The sequence below is a fragment of the Lepidochelys kempii genome, chromosome 12, assembly GCF_965140265.1.
Source record: "Lepidochelys kempii isolate rLepKem1 chromosome 12, rLepKem1.hap2, whole genome shotgun sequence".
Classification (NCBI taxonomy): Eukaryota; Metazoa; Chordata; order Testudines; family Cheloniidae; genus Lepidochelys; species Lepidochelys kempii.
The window spans coordinates 8,030,076-8,049,162 of record NC_133267.1 but is presented as its reverse complement, the minus strand read 5'-3'; the positions used below and the strand labels follow the sequence as shown (position 1 = coordinate 8,049,162).

At 45.5% G+C, this 19,087-nt stretch overlaps 1 protein-coding gene across 3 annotated transcripts in view; it reads left to right on the top strand.

The window, feature by feature from the left end:
* The window catches only part of NUP93 (nucleoporin 93), a 123,835-nt gene that overhangs the window by 71,112 nt on the left and 33,636 nt on the right, over window positions 1-19,087 (top strand). For all 3 annotated transcript variants that reach the window (XM_073307468.1, XM_073307467.1, XM_073307466.1), the window contains exon 5: window positions 3,700-3,828. In XM_073307468.1, the coding sequence (XP_073163569.1) occupies window positions 3,700-3,828 (129 nt within the window). The remainder of the gene's footprint in view (window positions 1-3,699; window positions 3,829-19,087) is intronic.

Here is a 19,087-nt window from a genome sequence, read left to right as displayed (position 1 = left end):
TCCAGCAAGCAATGGTGCTATGAGATTTAACTATTGTGTATATACAACATTCGAAGCATCTTTATTAAATGGTTTGTTTTTAGTGGGTAAATGTTCAGAGCTAAATTCTTTTTATATAAAAATGATATTCACCGAAGCTGTATGCAAAAATATTGCAGCACTGTGTTTCCATATACACACACACACTCGAAACGCTTGTTTAAAAACCTAATTGGAATTTCTGTTTAATCATAAAGGTAATGACACTACAGTGGAAATATGGAGCCTAGCTGGACTACATAAGAGTATTTAATATTATACAATAAGGAAGAAACAAAAGTCTCATGATCTACTCGTATGCAGACACTGCAATTAAATGTTGGCTGTCAAATGGCCTTTTATGAAATCGTATATACTATTGTTTTTTTTTTTTTCCAATTGACAGTATCCTAATATTGGGCCATAATGAGATGGAAAAAATTAGTGCAGCCAACCAAAACATTTAGTCACACACCACAGTGCAAAATTGTGTGTGCGTGTGAAAGAGAGAGAGTTGGATGAGGGAAAGGAAGTGAGATCTAAGGGTATGTCTTCATTACCCGTCAGATTGGCAGGTAGTGATCGATCCAGTGGGGATCGATTTATCACATCTAGTCTAGACGCGATGAATCGACCCCCAAACGCTCTCCCGTCGACTCCTGTACTCCAGCGCCGCGAGAGGCACAGGCAGAGTTGATGGGGGAGCAGCAGCAGTTGACTCACATAGCTGAAGTTGCGTAACTTAGATCGATCCCACCCCCATTGTAGACCAGGGCTAAGGCACGGATAGTCAATAGGCAGACAGCGGGTCAAATCCGGACTGCCAGATGCTTTTGAACAGACCGTGAAATCTTTTTATTTGCTTATTATCATTATTGTTGTTGTTATTTTCTTTGGACCTTGACTGTACCTTGACCAAGAAATATGAACCTTGACCAAAAAAAAAAAAAAATGGATTACCCCTGATCTAAAATAATCTCCTCTCTATCTGGAGCTAATGAAGATGTTGGGTTATTTCCTGTCTCATTTGTTCGTGGCTACTTGTCACCATCACACCAATATTGAATGGGACTGCAATGAAGCAGCATCTCTTCTCTAGTGCTGTTGCTGAAGGAATAGTGAGCAAACTCCTGTCCTTCCATGAGTTTAAAAGTCATATCTGAAGGGCTCGCGTCTCATCAGTTTAGTCACTTCAGAGGTAAACTATCTTTGCTTCCAAGATAAGGTGGTCCTGTTTACTTCCTTGAATTTTGGAAAGGCTAAGAGAACAGGGCAACTTAGGGACCGTCCTTAAAAGGTGCTGAGCATGAACTCTATGTGAGTAGCAGGTGTTTAGCACTTTCAGACCGTTAATCATTGCTTTCCACGCCTCACCAGGGCCTATTTGTGTTTCTCACAATGTTCCGTGGCTCCTCCGACAACACCTGCCCATAGTCCAGTGCCCCATGTTGCATACTGTTCTCCTGGCCAAGGTTAAAGTGGGCTGCCTTAGCATCTATGAGCTCCACTCCTGCATGAGATGCTGCCACGACACTCCCAGCCTGGCAAGCAGGTGACAGAAAGTGGGAAGTGTTTTTGCTGTGAAGCCTAGCTCATTGAATTCCAATGCCACGTCTGCCCTGGAATCCAATCTCCTCCCCCATAAGAAGAGTCAATTAAGTCCTAAAGTATCTCTTCTTATAGCTTCTAGGTCTTCAGCAGTCCAAGTGGTGGTTCTGTTATCATCTGCAGTGATTTCCCTCCACAAGCAGATGGAATACAGTCCCTGCATTCTGTATGTTGTTTATAAGACAGAGGCCCTAGTCAGGATCAGGGCCCCGTTGTTCTAGGCACTATACAAACACATAATATGCCACTTAAATATCTGGAATTTTGAGCTCTCTCCCCTGATTTTTTTTTGTTTTTAAATTCTTCAGGGGCGATGTCTTCAGCCTGCTTCCTGAAAAATGAGGAGTATCCCATAAAAGCCTCCAAATAAAACAGGGGCATTAAACACGCATCTCTCTTTCATGCTATGTCTTTTAGGTTTGTAATAATACAGTGAAACCTTTATTTTAACGGGACTGCCCAAGAGCCCACCAAAACTAGTTGCCTAATAGAGAGGCTGGTCTTTTCAAAGTAGATAGAACAAATTTGACCTAGAAACCTTGGATTTATTCTAAAGTCAAGAACAGAGAAGGAAGTGGGACAGGGAAGGTTGCCTGAAGGAATAGTCCTAGGTGCAGATTTCATTCACATCACTCTTTATTGTTTCCGTGTGGGAGGGCCCCCACCCCAGTCTGGAATGGGCTGGCTTCTCACGGAATGGGCTGGCTTCTCACACTCTGAGTGACACATAGCTCTGCCTCCATACTGAAAAAGCATTAGCACCTCGCTCTCCAGAAGAACCTGGATCTGCCCCTACCTCCCAGTCTCCCTAGCTTGGAGTATAATGCAGTGTGGTTGCAGATATGCCTGTAAAAAGGCACATCAGATGATGGTGGCAGTGTGGGGATGGCATAATGGCCTCAGAGCAGATCCCTATTACCTAGCCTGTCACCTGCAGCTGTTCGTTACCCCAGAAAGAGGTGTCGTGTCATCTCCTCCCTCACTAATGGGCACCCAGCAAATGGATGGACTGCCCAAAATGGGAGTTACCCTGGCTGAGATGTAGGTCTGGAGCAGGGCATGGTCGGGTGGGGGCCTCCGAGCTCTATCCCCTTCATCTCCTTACTGAATTCACCTTTCAGCACTCATGGTGTGGAGCAGCCAGCTTCTACTTGTCCCTGGACAAAGTTTTGAGATGCAAAGTGGGCAGTTCTAGTTGTTTTTATTGCCGGTTTTCCTATTAGCTATCTAATAGTATTGGATACTGAGGAAGTGTTTGATCAGTGATGTGAGGTGGCTGTAGGGTAGAGAGGTGGAGCTAACTGCATCTGACAGAGCAAGGAGGATCAACCCATTCCTTACTGGTGGTATTCCATGCAGAATGTGAATATGCAAGGCTATTTCAAATGCTCCTTGAAACCTAAAAGTGGAGCAGACTTTGCAGACTGTGATTCCCCTACTTCCACTTAATTGGACAATGTGATACAAAATTAAACCTGTAGTTAAGATTATGAGAAATCTTTTCCTCCCTTGGTAAGGCAGGTCTGTGAACAAATACTGCATCATCTGTATTTCTACTCCAGACTTTTTGGCAACAGAAGCTGCAGTTGGCACCAACTGATGAAAGTTGGGAGTTCAACCAATTCCCTGTGGTGTGTCTGGTAGAGATAGAATGAACCTCAGATTGCTCTCTGTGTTGCATCAGTAATGTACATCTTTGAATGCAAACCTGTTAATGTTATTTGTGTTACAGTAGTGCCTAGAGGCTCCAACCAGGAGCAGGGCTTGATTGTGCAAGGCACTCATTTTACAGAGCTAGACACGTGTTAAAATGGCTTCATTTTGCTACCCTTCACTTGTGTTTGAATCACCAAAAAGCTGAATAGTAATACCTTCTAAATTATTTCCTGCTGGACAATGGCTCTAGGGCTCTCTCAGTATTCGTTAAACTAGTTAATGTTTTTCTTGTCTTTCGATTCCTGTCTGTGCTTTACTTACAGCAGAACTAGTTAGTGGTTATAATTTATATTGTCCTTTAGAGACTATTTGGTATTTCTATGTGTTCTTTAGCTTTTATTTTTTCTCTGCTAATAGACCTTTGGTATGGCTGAAGAGTACCACCGAGAATCGATGCTGGTCGAATGGGAACAGGTGAAACAAAGGATCCTTCATACGCTTCTTGCTTCAGGAGAAGATGCTCTTGACTTTACCCAGGAAAATGAGGTATTTCTGAAATTTGATCAACACTGTGCGTGGTTCTATACAGTCCACACACCGCTAGTATCTGGTGTTGCTGAATTCAATGGCGATTATTGTACAGATATGATTGTATGAAAAAAAGAGAGGTAGTGGTATTTATTTAAAATCTCTAGTGAATTCTACAGCGACTAGGACTTCTTAAAATGGCTTTTATTTACTGAGTGAAAGTAGAACACGTATTGTTATTCCCACTTATTATGCAACAGCTTACACAGGCTGGAACTCGTTAGACACATTGATCCCATTGGGGAGAACTTGGCCTGCAGTAATGCCAAGGCAGTTCTGGTGAAGTCATTGGAGCTGCCTGGGTATAACTGTGGGTAGTGTCTAAACCTTACTCTTATCCTATATCTCTCCAATATCATCTTGTACCGGCCTAGATAGATGACATTCCTTCTACCTAAGGGGAGCAGCTACATTCACTTGCTTGATTTGGCATGGGCTGACTTGGAGAGACCAAATGAACGGAGAAGTGTGGGAGTGTGATTTGGGTCAGGAAAGTTTTATCCTCCAAGTTTCTCTGTGCTGAGCCCAGTTTAACTGCAAGCCACCTCTAATTCACATGCTTCAAACAGCAAATGTCACAGCTTGGGCTCCTATTTAAGGTGCCATTTTCTATGGAGGTTGGTGTTTTATGCTTCTGAGTCCTCATCTGTATGTTTGTTCAATGCAAATTAATTAAGATGAATAAGAGTAACAAAATCATTTAAGGAAAGCTGGATACATACTTATGTGCAAATAAAAAAAACCCAAACAATTACCCAGTATATTTCCCTCCCCCCCCCCAAAAAAAAAACAAAACAAAACACCACCACTCCACATTGTGAGCAGAACAGCACACAGCTGAGCGCAAAGCTATGGTAACGCGACTTCTTTTGTGCTGGGAGCACCAGGCCAAACTATGTCCCTGGAATGTGCAGTTACATCCCAGCCCCCCAGCCACTGTTCCATGCAAAACTATAACCTTGAAGAGGAGAAGCAGCATATTACTGTGCTTAAAAGCCTGAAAACAGTCCCAGTTTTTTTAGCCTTGCTTTTTTCTCCTCTCTCCTGTAAAGCTGCTGCTCCTTGGAGCCATTTATGGCACTGCACACTGCGGGGTGGTATTTAAAAAAAAAAATACTGGAGTTAATGGGCTATGGTCTGTATGGGGATTTGGAAATAATTAAAAGTTGTGAATGAAATGTTCCTCTTTGATTGCTGATCTCTTAAATATAGGTTAATCCAGTTAATACATTGCTTTTTATGGAAACACCCTCCCCCTGGAAGGTATTTTACTAGTGCTTTACTGTGGCTTCCCTGCAGGCACCAGCTTTGCTGTATTAGGAATGGCAAATAATGCAGGCTAAACTTGTTTAAAGCTAGGCAAGACCATCCCGTTGTCTTGCGACATGGAAGTCTGTAGATGCCGAAGCTATTCTGGTGTCTTCCAGCATCTTAATTTTGTGTGCAAGAGAAATATTTTGAAGTTTTTCTTTTGCTTTTCCTTGAAGCATCAGCTATTGGCTGCTGGCCAAAGCTGGATATTGTAATTAGTAGCCCAACGGACTGCTCTGATTATGGCAAATCTTGTCTTCCGACGTCTTCGATATCAAAATGGACACTAAGCCCATCCAAAGCACTTGACACACAGAGTGCACACTGGTGGAAAGAGATTTCCCCCCAATAATTTTTGTGAATGAGTTTTATAGAATGATAGTGCAGATCCAGTGTCTAAACTCCACTCTCCCCTTCAAAGCTCTTGTGGTATCAGTGTGTCATTTCAAGAGCATTTAAAATCCTTGATATATTCCAGTCCTTGCCTTGAGAAGTCAAAGGTCTGAGAGGTTTGAAGTGCATCTACTGTGTTAAAAGCCGGTTATCTAAGCCCCCCACAGCAGGTTGTTCTTCTAAAGCCTTGTTCCAGTCAAATAAGATTTGTGTGTGTGTGTGTGACACAAACAGACACAGCATGTAGAGTATAGCAGAGGCTTAATTGATATCCTTTGGAGATGCAGAATCAGTTGAAAAGGCACAGATCCAAACACAGCAGGAGGCAAGCCAGCCAGTGAGCCAGTTCTCAGGCTTTGGGCAAGCCAGTGTAGGCACACTGCAATATACATTACTCATGGAAATAAGACCAATTAACAGGCAAAGCTTATAATTCAAAGAAGCCAGCACAGAACTTGCTTCTGAATCCCACCTCTCCTCTCACCCCGCCACCCGCCAACTATTTCTCTCCAAAAACATGTTGAATGGGAAATAGGAGGAGATCTTGGTGTTTGTGTTGCGTGTTCCAGAACTGCTCATGTAATCAGGCCAGTTCACGTTAGTTCTTAGGCTTTTCTTTTGGCCTGTCATTCTGAGCTGCTGCGTTTTGCTCTATCCCGATCCTCCCCTCTCCTGTTGTAAAGCTTTGCTGTCAAGCAGCCCGTTCCTGCAGGGATGAAGAGGCCCTACTGCTCTAAATCTTCCTTCTGCCCAGTATAGCATGCCGTCACGTTCCCTGAATTCTAGGACTTCATGATGCTTTCAGACAGCGCTGCGCAAAAATGTGAGTATTTTGATGGGTGTCCTCCCATCCTGGTCTCCTGCACAGTAATATACTGTCCACTGGCCAAGCCATTTGGAGCGCTGACAAAATGTCTGCCCAGGTTTCCGCTTACAAATGTTCCTATGCATATGAGGTTAATGAATAATGCATCTTTATAAGCATGCGGTTTGGTGCACAAGTGAAAGTAAATGCTCGGCTGAGTACAAATAAAGGAAGATCCTTTTAAAAGGCAGCATTGTTGAGCAAAATTAATTTTAAAATAGAAGTGTGGTGACAGTACCGTCTAATGGCAATTTTGGGAAATGGATACTTTTGAAAAATAAATATTGCCGTCCCAGAAAAATCTTTTTTTAAAGACCTAAATTCTTGGCAGGAAGAAACAAATGTGAGTCGTGAAAGCAGAACAAACCATTTAAATTGTAGGACACTACATAAACATAAGGGTGTGGATGTGCATATACTGTATATATTTCTCCAATTCATTCAACACACTTTCTCCCTGTGTTTCTTTTCCTGCTACTGTTGCATTTAAGATAACATAGTACATGTTGCCTTATCAACTGCTAGTCTTTCTCTCTCTTCTTTTATAATCTTCACCTTTTAAATATTTGATCACCTCTGCCCTCCTCCCTGAAGAATCCTAAATGACCCCCTTTCCCCATTTCACAGTAGGAATAGCTCTTTGAGGTTGCTGGTTATAAAATGACAGCTTGCACAGTGCTCTGTTATTCCGTTTTGGGGCAGGGAGCAGCAAATGGCCTTTTCCACGTTAACTTGTTGACTTTAGTGTCCGCTTTTTAAAATGAACCTAAAAGTGCTGTCTCCAATTTCCAGTTCAGTTAGGAGAGGTAATGCTGCTGTTTTTCTTCGAGTGCTTGCTCCTGTCAATTCCAAGTTAGATGTGTACGCACCGCGTGCATGGTCGTCGGAAGGTTTTTCCCCTAGCAGTACCCATTGGGTCGGCTGTGGAGCCCCCTGGAGTCGTGCCTTCATGGTGGTGTATATAGGTCCCTGCCGACCCGCTGCCTCCTCAGTTTCTTCTTGCCACCAGTGACGGTCGTTGGAGCAGCTCTTCCCTTGCTACGGCAAGCCATCCCCTTGTGGACTTTTCTTGTACCGGTAAATAGTTTGAAAACTTAGTATTAGTTAGTTAGTTTTAGTAGTTCATAGTTAGTTTAGATGAGTTTTAGTTGGGGGTTCCCCCCCACCGCATTTCCCCTCCCGGGGTCCGGGGCATGCCTCGGTCTCAGGGGTTCAAACCATGTGGGTCCTGTCCAAAGCCTATGCCAAAGGGAGACCCGCACGACTCCTGCTTAAAGTGTTTGGGGGAAGCCCATTAGATGGAGAAGTGCAAAATCTGCAGAGGCTTCCGCCCAAGGACTAAGAAGGAGAGGGACTTTAGGCTGAAATTGCTCTTAATGGAGTCTGCCCTTGGTCCCCAGCCGGCACAGGCGGCGTGCGTCCCCAAGCCCAGCACTTTGATGCGGAGCGCGCCGGCCTTGGTAAGAGAGGCTGCGGCGCCGAGAAAGGACTTGGGCTCCAGGGACCCTCAGCACCACCATTCACTGACGCCGAAGATCACCTCAGGTGCGAGTGCTCAGCATCGCTTCCATTCATCAGTCAGCACAAAAGAAAGACCAACAGAAGTCTCTCTCCCAGTAGAGCAGTGTAGTGAGGAGGCACCAGCGCGGTGCGTTCCACGCTGGGACATCCTACTCTGGCTCTGACTCAGCTGGCACAGTCAACTCGGGCCTCACAGGGAGGTCTATTGAATCCGGTTCTAGTGAAATCCCCGATGCGGGAGTGTTGGGGGGGAGGACTTAGACCTTCCCTCCACGCCAGACACCTGTGAGGCAGCTAGGGACCTCATTGTGACGATGGGGCAGTCCCCTGCACGGGCACCGGCACTGTAGAGGCACAGTGCCTTCTAAGGGCAAGCCAGTGGTGATGCGGGACCACTCGCCCTCACCTCAGCACTGCTCCCTGGCACCGTGTCACTCTGTTGGTTGCTGAGGTCGGAGGCCTCATCAGACTTGGAGGCAGAGTCGTATACTTCTAGGCAAAGCCGGCGCCGCTCCAGACAAGAGGAAGGACAGGTATTGCCTATGATGCCGTGGCCACCCAGTGGCAGACGCTGGCTCAATGGCCCTTCTGAACCTCCAGGGCCAGGATCCAGATCCTTGTCGGTGGTTTCGGAGACATGGGCCCCTCCATCATAGTCATCTTTAGCCCAGGAACCTCCACGAGGCCAAGAGATGGGCATGCAGCATGGCACCAAGACCGCAGTGGGACCTGGCACTGGGTCCAGTACCGAGACAAGCACAGGCCCAGAAACCAGCACTGCTTCCTGCACCATGCAGGTCTTTTCGGTGCAGGGGGATCCCTGCGAGCCAGAAGGTCAGGAAGACCTGATGCCCCCCTCTCCCCCCACCCGCCCGGCATCTTCCTCATCCTGCCCTGATGAAGCGGTGGCAGGCACATCCACCACACTGCTGGCCATGGACAGAGTTGCTCAGAAGGGTGGCTCAGAATTTGGGCGTGCAGGCAAAGGAGGTGTTGGAGGAGACCAACCCCATGACTGACATTCTCGTGCCTGAAGGTCTCTCGAGGGTGGCTTTGCCCCTAATTAAAACCATCCATAATACTGCTAAAGCGTTGTGGCACATGCCCGCCTCTCTTCCCCCACATGGCCAATGGGTCTTGAGCACGGTAGAATTGGGATGTTCTCTGCAATTCTGTTCCCTCCCTCCTTCCCCGTCCCTCTTCAGGGACCCTTCTCACAAGCAATTCCTCATGCAGGAGGTGCAATCGCTCCTACTACTCAAGGCAGTAGAGGACGTCCCTCTAGAGTTCAGGGGCAAAGGGTTCTATTCCCGGTATTTCCTAATCCCAAAGGTCAAGGGTGAGCTCAGACCTATTTTAGACCTGCGAAACCTCAACAGATTCATGAAGATAAAGTTCTGCATGGTCTCCCTGGCTTCCATTATCCCCTCTCTGGATCTGGGGGACTGGTACGCCGCCCTTGACTTGAAGGATGCTTACTTTCACGTGTCCATAGTCCCATCCCACAGATGGTTCCTCAGCTTTGTGGTCAACAACACTCACTATCAGTTTACAGTTCTCCGCAGCCTCTCGGTGGCCCCTGGGGTGTTCACCAAGTGCATGTCGGTCATGGCAGCCTTCCTGCAGAAATAGCAGGTGCAAGTATTCCCGTACCTCGACGACTGGCTAATCAAAGACTGCTCCAGGGCCCAAGTGGAGGCCCATGTGAGCCTAGTTCGGATGGCGTTCCACAGGCTCGGTCTGATATTGAACGCGGCAAAGTTGACCCTAATCCCTACTCGGAGGACAGAGTTAATCAGAGCTCTCCTGGACTCCGATCAAGCCAGGGCAATCCTTCCGGAAACTTGCTTTCTCGCCATGGGTGCCATCATAGATGAACTCAGGCGATACCCCACCACTGCGGTGCGAAATTGCCTGAAGTTGCTTAGCCATATGACTGCTTGTACGTATGTAGTACAGCATGCCAGGCTGTGGCTCTGCCCCCTTCAGGCTTGGCTAGCCTCAGTGTACAGGCTGAACCGAGACCGCCTAGACAGGTTGGTCACACTCGCTCCTCCAGTTATTGAGTCCCTCAGGTGGTGGCCCGACCCACAAGCAGTATGTGCAGGAGTGCCCTTCTCTGGGCAACCCTCACTGTCTCTAGGAACGGATGAATTGGCGATGGGTTGGGGGATGCACTGAGGAAGAAGAATCAGGACTCGAGGTCTCTGGTCCCAAGCCGAACTTTCGCTGCACATCAACATTGGGAGCTATGTGCAGTTCACCTTGCTTGCCAGATATTTCAAACCCATCTACCCTGCAGATGGGTATCAGAATTGACAGACATTACAACAGCGATGTTCTATATAAACAAACAGGGTGGTGCTCACTCCTCTCCCCTGTGTCAGGAAGCCCACAAGCTATGGGACTTCTGCATTGCCCCCTCCATACATCTGCAGGCATCGCACCTTCTGTGCTCTCAGAACAAACTGGCCGATCATCTCAGCAGGTCCTTTCACAACCACAAGTGGTCCCTCTGCCTGGATGTCATAACCAACATCCTCCAGAGGTGGGGATTTCTCCAGATAGAGTTGTTCATAACATGGCTCAACAGGAAGTGTCAGCAGTTCTGTTCCTTCCTGAATTACAGCCCACGTTCGCTCACAGACGCTTTTCTCCTCCCTTGGAAGGGGCACCTGCTTTATGCATTCCCGCCCTTCCCGCTCATACACAAGCTCCTGCTGAAGGTCAGAAGAGAGGGAGCATCAATGATCTTGATAGCACCAGTATGGCCACATTAACACGGGTTCACCACGCTTCTAGACCTGTCAGTGGACACACCTATAACACAGCCCCTGGTCCTGGACTTGATCACGCAGGACCACGGCTGCCTCCAGCATCCCAACCTAGAGTGTCTTCACCTCACAGCATGGAAACTCTATAGCTAAACCCCTTGGCGCTTGCTTGTTCAAACTCCGTTAGGGAAGTTCCCTTTGGCAGCAGAAAACCATCCACTCGAGCCACTTATCTGGTTAAGTGGAAGAGATTCTCAATCTAGTTTCTGCAAAAAGACACTCTGTCACTACAGTAATTGATTCCCATTATCCTGGACTATTTACTACACCTGAAACAGCAAGGCCTCGCAGTGTTGTCAATAAAGGTGCACCTGGCCGCTCTCTTGGCTTTCCATCCCGGTTCTGCTAGCCGGTCAGTATTCGCTAACCCCATGGTTGGCTGCTTCCTCAAAGGACTAGGTTGGCTGTATCCCAAGGAAAGATAGCTGACCCCACCATGGGATTTCAACCTGGTGCTCTCAAGGCTGATGGGCCCTCCTTTTGAGCCTCTAGCAACTTGCTCTCTCCTCTGTGTTTCCTGGAAAGTGGCATTCTTAGTGGCCATAACTTCTGCCAGGAGGGTGTCTGAGCTTAAGGCCTTAATGTCCAAGTCCCCTTATACTCTTCTTTACAAGGACAAGGCACAGTTGTGGCCATATCCGGCCTCTTCGCCCCCCCCCCCCAAAGGTAGTTTCTCAATTCCACGTGAATCAGGACATTTTTCTTTCAGTGTTCTTCCCTAAGCCACATGCTAGTAACCAGGCGTGGATGGTCCACTTCCTGGATGTCAGATGAGCGTTAACTTTTTATATTGAAAGTACGAATCCATTTTGAAAGTCGACACAGCTCTTCATTGCAGTCGCTGAGCGGATGAGGGGGCTCCCAGTGTCTTCCCAAAGGATCTTGTCACGGATCATGGCTTGTATCAGGGAGTGCTATGACCTAGCAAAGATACCTGCCCCAGCATTGACAGTGCACTCCACAAGGGCGCAGGCTTCCTTAGTGTTCCTGGTGCAGGTTCCCATTCAGGACATCTGCAGGGCAGCAAGGTGGTCATCAATCCACACCTTTACATCTCACTACATCATTACTCAGCAGGCTAGAGATGATGCAGCATTTGGCAGAACGGTGCTGCAGTCTGCAACTTGGTGAACTCTGACCCCTCCTCCTGGGAACTGCTTGGGAGTCACCTACTTGGAATCGACGTGAGCAAGCATTGGAAGAAGAAAAAACGGTTATCTACCTCTCATAACTGTTGTTCTTCGAGATGCATTGCTCATGTCCATTCCAAGACCTGCCCACCTACCCCTCTGTTGGAGTACTCTGGTAAGAAGGAACTGAGGAGGTGGCGGGTCGGCAGGGACCTATATACACTACCATGAAGTGTGACTCCAGGGGGCTCCACAGCTGACCCGACCGGTACTGCTAGGGGAAAAACCTTCTGACTTGCATGCGGCTTGCACACGCCTACTTGGAATGGACATAAGCAACACATCTCAAAGAACAACAGTGACGAAAGGTAGGGCATCATTTTTTCCATCACATTGGCTCAGTCACAAAAATTCCATGGAACAACTTGATTTAAAAAGAATTCAGAGGTCTACCTAGAATTCAGATCTGAAGTGGCACTAAACCTGCTCCTGCAGCTCTTCTAATAGGAAGTGAAAGGTGGGATGTGGGAATGTAAAAAGAGGGGAAACAATAATTTGTAAACTCCTGGAATTCTTTTTATGCATTCCTGAAAGGTGGAGACAATGGATATTTAAAGAATGGACTGTCGCTCGAGCAGTTCTCATCTCTGGCAGATTGTTAATAAAAATGATTTTCAAAACCATAAAGGTTATGAGGAAATTAAACTGGAGGAAAGAAAAATAGCCACGTGTGTTTAAAAAAAAAAAATTCCTATAACAATTGTTTGCTAGTTTGACGTGCATTTTAAATTCAAATGTTAACTTGTGCATTTCAGCCTGTTAGTCATACAGCCTTGTAGAGTAGCAGCCACATATATGCTCAGTGCTGCAAAACGATAGTGGAGGAGAGAGAAATCAGATTCAGAGATGAAAGCCTCGATCTTTATATTTGTGTCATTGAGGCATTGACTGAAAAGTGACATTGTCACAACGAACCCACCCACCCCCAGCTTGTGTTAGCAGTTGAGATCTCATCAGTGAATAATGACAGAGTCCATAATTTAGCATTTCTTTAAATAGTTCTGCAATTTATCTGGCACAGCATAGGGAGAGACTGCAAAGCACCATTTCTGCCTTCACCTCTGTTTCCCAGGAAACCTGCTTTAACAGCTTCTTTGTTCTTCAGAACAAAGCCTTTGTCATTATTTAGGTGAGTTTAAAGGAATATGTATCAGATGATTTGGCACTGGAAGAAGCATACAAACACTTCCAAATATCGGGATCCACTAGGAATGATCATTAAAGATTTTTAAAATGTGAGTTTATTGGTATATAATGTGTTTTTTAAACACGTGTTTTTAGTTTGAGGAAATTATTAGTCTTAGTACTTAAATTCACCAGTCTTTAATTATTTATAATTTCATGGGCATGTTTTTCATGTTCTAAATATCTCCGTATTTTAAATAATTCTCCACTGCACTGTTGCCAAGAAATGAAAACAGCAAATAAATCTGTATCTACTATTCTGCATAATGTAGCTAAAAATGATGGTCCAAATTTGACTCAGTATTGTTTGAGCCAAGGGGTTGTAAAACACCAATGTTCTGAGCTTCTGATAAGTTTCTGGGTGGAATTGCTGGTTCTGGGACTCTATTAGCTGAGAGACAGCTTCTCTCCCTTTGCTATACTAGTGACCTTGTATTTAGTTATTTCGATTTAAGTGCAAGAATGCACCTGTCCAAAGCTTAGACTCTTCCCAATTTACAGTCACAATCCATGCAGGATGATATACCCAGCAATGTAACAGAGCCGGATAGGTGCCAGAGAAATCAAAACTCAACAAAAATTATATAAGCTTAACTAGCCCTCAAGTCAATGCGGAAAAATATACCCCAGTCGTTCGATAAGGTTCCTGCAAATAGCCATTGCCATGTGTCTGGAAGGTCAATAGATTTGGGCCATTTTAGGCTAAAGTTGGGGAGACAAGGAGCCCTTGTCAAGAACATCTTGCCGCCAGTTCCCTCTCATCTATACCCAGGGGAGTCCAGTTTAAAAATCACTACTGACAGCAGCTGTGGCATGAACACACACACACGAACATGAACACACACACACAGTCTCTGATATGCAGAACCCAGGCCATTTAAGGACATGGGTACTGCCATGCTGGACCATGGCAGAATTCGTCTAATCCAGTGTACTGTAGTTGACAGAGGCAATACCAGATGCTTCAGAGGAAGATGCAAGAAAACCCTAAATGGTAATCATGGAATATCCTGCCCACAGGTGAAAAGTGGTTCCTAGAGATTTGGATAGGTGCCAGAGAAATCAAAACCAATCAATCGATCAGCTAAATCTCATTTCCAAGTCGCTGCTGACATAATCAATGATTCCAGCACAAACACACTGGGAAGTAAACCAAAAAAGCCATGTTAACGTAAATCCTTGTTAAAATCAGAGGGGGAAATCAGTATTTTGTCAAATACAAAGAGACAAAATTGGGAGGGAAAGATTTTAAAAAATATATTTTCAAGTATCTACGTGACGCTACTTTAATAGTAGCAGGTAATAAACTTGGCAGTGTGATTTTAAGTCTTATGATTTTTTCTGTGTGAAATATTGATTTTAAACAAATGTAGGAAAGACAGTAACAAAATATAATAATGTCCAATTTATGAGAGGAGAGTCAATAGAGATCCCTCATGAACGCAGCAAAAATGAGTAGCTCTGTCTAGTTTCAGATGCTGAATAAAAGTGTTATTTAATGGAAGATGGATATTATACTGCGATTAATTGTAGTAAGTGCTGCCAAAGCACAACAAACTTCAACAGATCTGAAGATAGCTTGACTGGACTAAACAAGAAGTGAAAAGAAAACCCATCCTGGAGCTGACTGTTCAAACAAAGACTGTTTAAAGTTAAAGACGTGCTTAGACAGGCAGTCATGGCAAACTGAGCCTTTCCAGTAATGGATATAACATGTCATTAAGCAATGTCTTTAGGTGATCTGATCTACACACAAGAATGTTAACATTCTGGATAGGTTACAAATAGGGAAAATAAGACATTTGACAATATTGATAAGGTGACGCCCAATGGATAATGGCTGGGTCCAGCCAGCTGTACCTGGCTTTACCATTAAAATGCTTATTTTAGAAACTATCCAACCCCACATGCTCTTTATCAGAATAAGCAACTAATTCCAATTTAGAGGCCATATAGGTGGACATGTGTTTTTAGTTTATAAGTACATAATATAATTAATTATCTATAATGGAATACTGTCCAAAGGTTAACTGGCATTAAAAAAAGACTCCTCCTACCAAAACAAAAGGAGATGTTAACAAACGTATTTTGAATTGGAGGGAATTATATTTTGGTTGGTAAAGTCCAAACACCTGCTCTGTCTTGATCAAGTATGTTCTGTTGGAAATAGCCTCTTTCCTGCCTCATACTGAGAAAGAGGGACGATCAACGAGTTATCTCAAGTGTCTATACACAAATGCAAGAAGCCTGGGAAACAAGCAGGGAGAACTGGAAGTCCTGGCACAGTCAAAGAATTATGATGTGATTGGAATAACGGAGACTTGGTGGGATAAGTCACATGACTGGAGTACTGTCATTGATGGATCTAAACTGTTCAGGAAGGACAGGCAGGGCAGAAAAGGTGGGGGAGTTGCATTGTATGTAAGAGAGCAGTATGACTGCTCAGAGCTCCGCTAGGAAACTGCAGAAAAACCTGAGAGTCTCTGGATTAAGTTGAGAAGTGTGAGCAACAAGGGTGATGTCGTGGTGGGAGTCTGCTATAGACCACCGGACCAGGGGGATGAGATGGACAAGGCTTTCTTCCGGCAACTAACGGAAGTTACTAGATCACAGGCCCTAGTTCTCATGGGAGATTTCAATCACCCTGATATCTGCTGGGGAGCAATACAGCGGTGCACAGACAATCCAGGAAGTTTTTGGAAAGTGTAGGGGACAATTTCCTGGTGCAAGTGCTGGAGGAACCAACTAGGGGCAGAGCTGCTCTTGAGCTGCTGCTCACAAACCAGGAAGAATTAGTAGAGGAAGCAAAAGTGGATGGGAACCTGGGAGGCAGTGACCATGATATGGCCAAGTTCAGGATCCTGACACAAGGAAGAAAGGAGAGCAGCAGAATATGGACCCTGGATTTCAGAAAAGCAGACTTTGACTCCCTCAGGGAACTGATGGGCAGGATCCCCTGGGAGAATAACATGAGGAGGAAAGGAATCCAGGAGTATTTTAAAGAATCCTTATTGAGGTTACAGGGACAAACCATCCCGATGTGTCGAAAGAATAGTAAATATGGCAGGCGACCAGCTTGGCTTAACAGTGGAATCCTTGCTGATCTTAAACACAAAAAAGAAGAATACAAGAAGTGGAAGATTGGACAAATGACCAGGGAAGAGTAAAAAAAATATTGCTTGGGCATGCAGGAGTGAAATCAGGAAGGCCAAATCACACCTGGAGTTGCATCTAGTAAGACATGTTAAGAGTAACAAGAAGGGTTTCTTCAGGTATGTTAGCAACAAGAAGAAAGTCAAGGAAAGTGTGGGCCCCTTACTGAATGATCGAGGCAACCTAGTGACAGAGGATGTGGAAAAAGCTAATGTACTCAATGCTTTTTTTGCCTCTGTCTTCAAGAACAAGGTCAGCTCCCAGACTACTGCACTGGGCAGCACAGCATGGGGAGTAGGTGGCCAGCCCTCTGTGGAGAAAAGTGGTTCGGGACTATTTAGAAAAGCTGGACGAGCACAAGTCCATGGGGCTGGATGCTTTGCATCCGAGAGTGCTAAAGGAGTTGGCGGATGTGATTGCAGAGCCATTGGCCATTATCTTTGAAAACTCATGGCGATCGGGGGAAGTCCCGGACGACTGGAAAAAGGCTAATGTAGTGCCCATCTTTAAAAAAGGGAAGAAGGAGGATCCTGGGAACTACAGGCCAGTCAGTCTCACCTCAGTCCCTGGAAAAATCATGGAGCAGGTCCTCGAGAAATCAATTCTGAAGCACTTAAGGGAGAGGAAAGTGATCAGGAACAGTCAGCATGGATCCACCAAGGACAAGTCATGCCTGACTAATCTAATTGCCTTCTATGACGAGATAACTTGTTCTGTGGATGAGGGGAAAGCAGTGGATGTGTTGTTTCTTGACTTTAGCAAAGCTTTTGACACAGTCTCCCACAGTATTCTTGCCAGCAAGTTAAAGAAGTATGGGCTGGATGAATGGACTATACGGTGGATAGAAAGCTGGCTAGATTGTTGGGCTCAACAGGTAGTGATCAATGGCTCCATGTCTAGTTGGCAGCCGGTATCAAGCGGAGTGCCCCAAGGGTCGGTCCTGGAGCCAGTTTTGTTCAATATCTTCATTAATGATCTGAAGGATGGCATGGATTGCACCCTCAGCAAGTTTGCAGATGACACTAAACTGGGAGGAGAGGTAGATATGCTGGAGGGTAGGGATAGGATACAGAGGGCCCTAGAGAAATTAGAGGATTGGGCCAAAAGAAATCTGATGAGGTTCAACAAGGACAAGTGCAGAGTCCTGCACTTAGGACGGAAGAATCCCATGCACTGCTACAGACTAGGGACCGAATGGCTCAGCAGCAGTTCTGCAGAAAAGGACCTAGGGGTTACAGTGGACAAGAAGCTGGATATGAGTCAACAGTGTGCCCTTGTTGCCAAGAAGGCCAATGGCATTTTGGGCTGTATAAGTAGGGGCATAGCCAGCAGATCGAGGGACGTGATCGTTCCCCTCTATTCGACATTGGTGAGGCCTCATCTGGAGTACTGTGTCCGGTTTTGGGCCCCACATTATGCAAGAAGGATGTGGAAAAAATTGGAAGACGTCCAGTGGAGGGCAACAAAAATGATTTGGGGTCTGGAACACATGATTTATGAGGAGAGGCTGAGGGAACTGGGATTGTTTAGTCTCCAGAAGAGAAGAATGAGGGGGGATTTGATAGCAGCTTTCAACTACCTGAAAGGGGGTTCCAAAGAGGATGGATCTAGACAGTTCTCAATGGTAGCAGATGACAGAACGAGGACTAATGGTCTCAAGTTGCAGTGGGGGAGGTTTAGGTTGGATATTAGGAAAAACTTTTTCCTAGGAGGGTGGGGAAGCACTGGAATGTGTTCCCTAGGGAGGTGGTGGAATCTCCTTCCTTAGAAGCTTTTACAGTCAGGCTTGACAAAGCCCTGGCTAGGATGATTTAGTTGGGGATTGGTCTTGCTTTGAGCAGGGGGTGGGACTAGATGACCTCCTTAGGTCCCTTCCAACCCTGAGATTCTATGATTCTATGAGTAGCAGTGAGCACACTCATTTAGCCACAGCTGTACAGACAAACGGGCCCGCAATTTTTGGTGGCCATTTGACAGTGCAGCCTTATTGCACCACAGTAGCATGGATTTAGTTTATTCCACCTTTAAGAGAAGAACAGAATCTTAACATAGAAAAATTGTGGTGAGCTATCCCCCCACTACCAAGCCAGCATGTCTCAAGTCTGGGTCACCTTTCTGGATGAGAAAATGATTTATTCTCCAGGTCCAATCACTCACTGACCTCTCTCTGCTAAGGTTGCCAACAATGGGGGGCCAGCGTTGGTAGGTAGTGCAATATTCTTATTCCTTTGTGAGTCTCAATACATTTCAGTGGGGCAAAATAGGAACATAAGAATTGCCACATAGGCTGGAGAAAGTGGTCCTTCAGGTTCAATGTCTTGTCTCTGACTGAAGTCAATATCAAATGCTTCACAGGAAGGTATGCAGCATTGTAATAAACAATATTTCAGTAACCATAAGCAGACAAATAATTATAAAATGCCTTCTGAGGGTTTCAGAGTAGCAGCCATGTTAGTCTGTATCCGCAAAAAGAGCAGGAGTACTTGTGGCACCTTAGAGACTAACAAATTTATTTGAGCATAAGCTTTCGTGAGCTACAGCTCACTCCATCAGATGGGGAGCATAAGCTTTTGTGAGCTGTAGCTCACGAAAGCTTATGCTCAAATAAATTTCTTAGTCTCTAAGGTGCCACAAGTCCTCCTGGTCTTTCTTCTGAGGGTGTTTCTTCCTAATCCGAAAAAGCGAAAAGTGAATGGTTGATTTGTGTGCTGAGTCAGGAAGGCTTCTGCCCTTTTATACATTTAGCATTAAGTGTAGATGGTACT